The sequence below is a fragment of the Oxyura jamaicensis genome, chromosome 6, assembly GCF_011077185.1.
Source record: "Oxyura jamaicensis isolate SHBP4307 breed ruddy duck chromosome 6, BPBGC_Ojam_1.0, whole genome shotgun sequence".
NCBI classification, from domain to species: domain Eukaryota; kingdom Metazoa; phylum Chordata; class Aves; order Anseriformes; family Anatidae; genus Oxyura; species Oxyura jamaicensis.
Window position 1 is genome coordinate 32,708,230 of NC_048898.1, and position 6,000 is coordinate 32,714,229.

At 39.1% G+C, this 6,000-nt stretch overlaps 1 protein-coding gene across 2 annotated transcripts; it reads right to left on the bottom strand.

The window, feature by feature from the left end:
* Nucleotides 1-33: 33 nt before the first annotated feature.
* Nucleotides 34-5,453, bottom strand: TEX36 (testis expressed 36). 2 transcript variants are annotated; one of them, XM_035330219.1, is made up of 4 exons: nt 5,333-5,453; nt 4,392-4,523; nt 1,724-1,804; nt 34-391 (listed from the first exon to the last, which is right to left on the bottom strand). In XM_035330219.1, the coding sequence occupies exons 1-4, from the start codon at nt 5,381-5,383 to the stop codon at nt 143-145; spliced, it is 513 nt and encodes a 170-aa protein (XP_035186110.1). In that variant the 5' UTR covers nt 5,384-5,453; the 3' UTR covers nt 34-142. The 2 variants fall into 2 exon arrangements, with proteins under 2 accessions (XP_035186110.1, XP_035186111.1); XM_035330220.1 differs by lacking the exon at nt 5,333-5,453 and adding an exon at nt 4,706-4,934.
* Between the last annotated feature and the right edge of the window lie 547 nt (nt 5,454-6,000).

A 6,000-nucleotide genomic window follows, 5' to 3' on the forward strand; every position in this document is an offset into this window, starting at 1 on the left:
CTGACTTCAAAGAACTCTCAACTATACTACCGCTTTATTCACTTTACACGTTTATTTCATCATTCATTCGAGTGACAACTAGTTCAGATCTCCAGAATAGGCTCTGATCATGTAACTCAGTGTTACAAAGGTGTTCTTATAATTATGATGACTTGTTTAGTTGCATGTTTTTTCCATTCTCAGGAGCAGATTTGTCAGTGCGAGATTCTTCTGTATGGTGTTTTGGGTATCGCCTACAGAATGGGCTCTCAGTTTTCTGATCTTTCACGAATGATGTCTGATAAATGGTTAAGCCATCCTCACTGCTAGGAACTGATTCGTGAGCCCACAGGAAGAAGTTCTGTGAATTCTGCTGCCTTCTCTCTGGTTCCACCTTTCTCCGGCCCATACCCTAAAAAACGATTGAAAGAAAAATGCATGTAAACATATGACTTACAATCACAGTTTCACAGATGAAGCTTGTAACAGTCACTACCCCACCAGGAAGTTAACAAAGCTGTTACCACAGTGATTTCAAGAACTCATGGTTGATCTTTAGCAAGTTAAAAATAACATTGCCAGACTTGCTTGTACGAACATTTCTGGTTGCATATATAATGGGAAATATGTTGACTTTCCATCCATTACTACTACTAATAAACCACTTACGCTCTGCATTTCTCTAGTGTACTATATACTATATACTCGAAGCTATTTAGCTATACTTGGCTAAAATAATCTTCAGAGTAACCCAGAGAATTAGGTTAATAATTTTATGTTTGGACTGCAGCAAAGAAACTGAGACAGACTATGATATCTGAATCTTCAAAACTATCCCCGCTGAGAAATGGAGCCTGATTTTCACAGCTTGCAGGAATTTTATTTGAAATTATGTTTGATTAGTATCTCTAAAACTGTGAGACGCCGCACAAAGTGCACAGAAATGGAGGTTACTCAGTATTAATGAATTATGAATACCCAAAAGCTAGGCCTAGCACAGCCCAAAGTCAGGGAGGCTTTCAATATCACAGTTTGCTTCTTCTTCCTTTATTCATTACCTTGTAAACTGCTCAGTTTCTTTCACTGCCTAGAAAGATGTCAAAAGCTTAAAAACACAAACCTGTTGCACATACAGTAAAGCCAGAATAATTACAAATTTCAACGTTGTGGCTTCTGCAACATACATTTAAACAGGTCTTTTGTTTCAAGAGAGCAGAATGGAAAATAAGGTATGAAGGAAATAAGGTAATAAAGTAATAAGGAAAGGAAATAAGGTAGTAAGAAAAATAAGGTATGAAGATTTATTGTGGGTGTCCTATGGATTTTTTTTAAACTTACGATGAGGATGAGTCTGAACCAAATATAAGGGACTGTGAATTGTGGGGCTGTGAAGTGGCTAAGACTCCCCCAAAAGCTCATCACAAAGGCAATCACTTTTAGCTGAGTTATAGGACACGTAACTGGGTACAAAATCATGGTAAGCCATACCTAGCAGAACCGCTAGAAAATGCCTGTCAGAGACCCAGATCACAGAGTTTTATGTTCCTCTTGAATTCTCAATGACCATCTGTGCTGCTGTATACATGTGCCAGTCCCAGAGAAGTCACATCCCTATACTAATAAAAAGTGTGTTTTTCTTTGCTATTTACATTTTTGTCTTCTCACAGTTTTGAGCATTGATAATTTTTGCAAGGGAGAGAAAAGATAATAATCTTGCAGATTTTTCTCAGCGCTGGGTACTTACAAAATCAAAATATTCTCCTACATTCTGTAGGCAGTGTCTGTTGTCATGAGAAGAAAATGGGAAGTTGTTGTTCACTGCTCTCTGAAAAAAATATATATATATTTGAAAAAAAAAATGAATTTTCATATACTTTGGAGTCTACTAGTCCTAGTTCTTATATTCTGGCAGATGCTGAAATTACAGCTGCTCCATTCTAACACAGAAGTCATTTTCATATGTTAAATCTTCATTTACACATCATTTTACTGGGACAAAACGGACCCTCTGTATTTTTCTTTTCCTTTTATTTTTTCCAAAATAATCAGGAGGATTTGTGTTCCCTTGACTTGCTGAACATATACATGATTAATATAAAAGCATGAATTTTCAAATAAGAAATGTTACATACAAGCAACAAAATACAAGATATATGTCAGGATTGCCTTGTTTTGTTCACTAGCAAGCCCAAAGCTAATTAAAATGAACTACAAAAGGGACCTCAAAACTGAATTAATCTATGATTTATGTACTGAATGTCATGTACACTGCTTGTTGCAGGGGAAGTGGAGGAGGTATTAATCACATAACTAATTTATAATTCCATTTTTTAACATAATGTTCATCCAGACTCTAAAATGAAACAAGAATTTTAGAAGAAAAAAGAATAACTGTAAAAAAAAGAAAAAGTAACTCAACATATTTATTTTTTAAAGTTTGTTTATTATATATCATTAGCATATTTTAAAAATAGCTAAAAACTGAACACTGAAAGCTCTTCTAGACTACTAGGTGGCTTCTATTCTTCCTTAAACATTATTTTCCTGTTTCATGTTGGGAATTTATTTTTTTTTCTCTGTAAATGCTCTAGTGTTTTTTCATTTTACCATTGTGGAATTCATTTTTCATCTTCCAACTATGATATTCACCTCCAACAGAAGAAGAAATTTTAATGTAAAACATGTATTTTTAAATGTGTTGCAAGAATAAGTGGATTTTATGAGATAAAACCTGAATTGGTTCTAAATATAAATATAACTGAAGGCCTGCCCGAGCAAGAAGAATGACCAAATACAGAATTTGCCTGATTGCATTGCAGTCCAGTTGCATGATCATATCTTAGGCTATATGGTACACCAGACAGATTCTCTCTATTTGAGGGGAGATAGCACATGTTCACTTGTTCTCTCATATAGATTTAAGCAGACCGTAGCCTGTTCATTTCAACAGATATATTCTTCTGGATGTGCTCAAAAATAAACAACTTCAAGGTCAGTAAAATATTAGGCTTAACTAAAATATCACAGTACAATTACCCATCAATCTGAACATTTTAGGAGTAGTGTTTACTTCTGGTGCCTATATGCTACAGGAAAATTGAAAACCAAGATGTTACATGTTGAATATCATGTCTTGGAACGATTCCCCATATTAAGTAATGTTTACAAAATGTCTTACAGAATAGCCTTACATGCCTACCACAAAGTACTAAATAAAATATAAGCTTAAAAAGTACTATCTTTCTTAGAAAATTAATTAATCTTACAGTGAGTGAGTTCCCTCACACAAAGAGATTAGAAACATCCAGCTTTACATGCAGTGAGCTTCGAACACTCACCAGCATTCTTTTTAAAATGTCATCTTTCTCCTCAGATTGTTCACAAGACATCATATTTTAGCCTTCAATGCTTGTTTGTACTTAGCACTAACCTCATTTTAATTCTTGATTAATGAGAGAGAGGAATTCCACTAATGCTTTTCAGCAGTGAAGGGTTGCTCAACGCAAGGCATAACATCAGGTAAACAGTCATACTAGTGTTAAATAACATCTGTCTAACCTGGTTCTTTCCAAACAGTGGTTAAGACCAGATGCTCCTCATAAAGATAAAAAATCAGCATCATGTATAGTTACACTATAATTGTCTCCTTTTCACTAGCCACAGGCTTCCCTTTTAAGCGTTCCTTCCTTGCCCACTTCTGCCCTTCATTATAGCAAAATTTGTGAAATGAACTCAGTATAATTGCTATGCTTATAGAAAATGGAAAGAGAAAATATTCTGTGCCCAAAATGGTTGTGTAAAGTAAAATTCAGCGTGATGATAAAACAAGGACATAAAGCTGTGCTTATGAAACTGTAATACTTTAAATATGATTTAAAATTACTGATTGTTTCCAATATTATCTCATTATGAAGGAAAAATTATCTCATTATGAAGGAAACCTCAACGATGTTTCAGATAGTAAGTTTCTAACTTTTTAATAAGCAAAAATAATTATTTTTTGAATATCCACAATTTCTGACAATTCAAAACGGATCATCAAATTTCAATTAAATGCTTTTGTAGGGCTACTTTACACACAGATTTTGGACTGAGATCGATCATAATATATTCTGGCACGTAAGCGTGTCTCAAACAGCTATAATAACTAACAAAAGTGAAAAGGAACTGGCACTGGAAACCAGCAGATCTTTGAGTACCCCAAATTATTGCCAAGTAACAGTGAAATACATTTCTCCCTTTGCACAGCCGGCAATCATTTCACTCCCTGAGGCACAAAGCCGGCCTGTCTGCTGCAACTGCCCTGCTAACTACCTCAAATCTAAGTGCTATTCTTACTGATAACTTATCAAGTGGTACCGTGCAGAAAGTCTGTCTGTAACGGGCAGTATTTTGCACACCCGGCAGCTCACCTGCTCCCGAGCCCTGTACGTGAGCGGCACCCTGCCCTCCATGCGCTGGGCCGCCTGCGCGTCCTGGGCCTGCCTCAGGGCAGAGCTGGTGGTTGACTCAAGTTGACTCTGGCATCCTCCAACATGAGCAAACTAGGAAATAATGAACATTGAGGTTAATTAAAAAAAAAAAAAAAAAAAAATCTGATCAGAAATGTGGGCAAAGTTGTATTTTCCCAGTTGTTTTTGAATTATTGGTATTGGAGCAGCACCTAGTGGCTCTTAAAAGCATCGGAGGCCTCTTCCACACAATGCAAGCACTACCACAAAGTTACGATGTTCATCGGTAAAACGGACAAGAACATTATTTCTGCAGGAACTTTCTGGAAATTGTTTACATAATGATACTCAGCCTTGTAAAAAGATTTAATGCCTTTGTCTCTTTTTCCTTCTTTTCCCCACGCTACTCCTGCAGTTGTACGACAGGAGGCTTGAAAGCACAAAACTTTTTGGGAATGACTCAGAAATTCTAGGCTCAAGGGCTTAAGGGAGTGAAAAAAGCGCTGCGCCATCGCTGCGCCGGGAGGCCGCTGAGGGCGGGAGCTGGAGGAAATGTCGGCTGGCATCGCCCAGGAGATCATCCATTAGGGCTAAATGTAAAAGACCTCAAGCATTGCTGGAAAAATGAAAAACAAACAAAGAAACAAACAAAAAACCCTCAGTTAGAGGCTGCTTTAGTATAATTTCTGTGAATATGTAGGGCACTTTTTCCTCATAAATGCTGGGAGCGCAGAGCGCCGCTTCCCCCGAAAACACCTGTGACTCGGGAGGGCAGCCTGGGGGCTCTCCTCGCTGAGGGCCAACGTCACCCTCAGCATATTGCTTTTCACCCAGTTCAAGGTTAAAAAAAATAGTCCCGTGCAGCTCTGTTTGTTAAGAAAAACCCTCCCACTGCCCCTTACCCAGGCACCGGGGCGCTCTGCGCTGGGGCTGGGCCACCTGTCCTTGGGCATGGCTCCGTGCGTGCCGCTGGCCCTTGCCACTCTGGCCCTGGCACACCACGGTTGCCATGGCAGGCGCTTGTTCCCCTCACAGAGGGGAAGCTCCCAGAGCCCCCAGAGCTCCAAGGGGACAGTGTGGGGAGAAAGCGGGGTGCTTTCTGAGCCCCCCGTGCCCTCCTGCCCTGACCCGTGCAGGGTGGTGGGGAGAGGCCCCACCGTAAAGTGGGCAGGGGTCATATCTCCGCGCTGCGAAACCTTGGGCCCTGGGGAAAGTTTGCAGGATTTGTAGTTTATGTGCGGGAGCCCCAGCCAACAGATGTTGGCAAAGCTCATTACAGTCGTATTTTTAGTGTTGTGCCTTTGTATTTAGTGAGACCGAGTTGCCAAGTGATGCTGGCATTTCAGTAAGGTCTGATCAACAGATGAGCAAAACCACTGCTCTTACTGGTTCGCTGCAGTAGGAAAAAATGTGGCACAACAGTGAATGCTGTCTTCAAATGGGAGAGAAATGGAGTTCAGTTTTAAAATGATTTGTTAATTCTTCCAGCACTTCAGTGACACTTTACCATCTGAATGGTAGTAGCTGAAGAGTCATTTGGGCAGAAAAAAAACAAGGACGCTAGCTACAT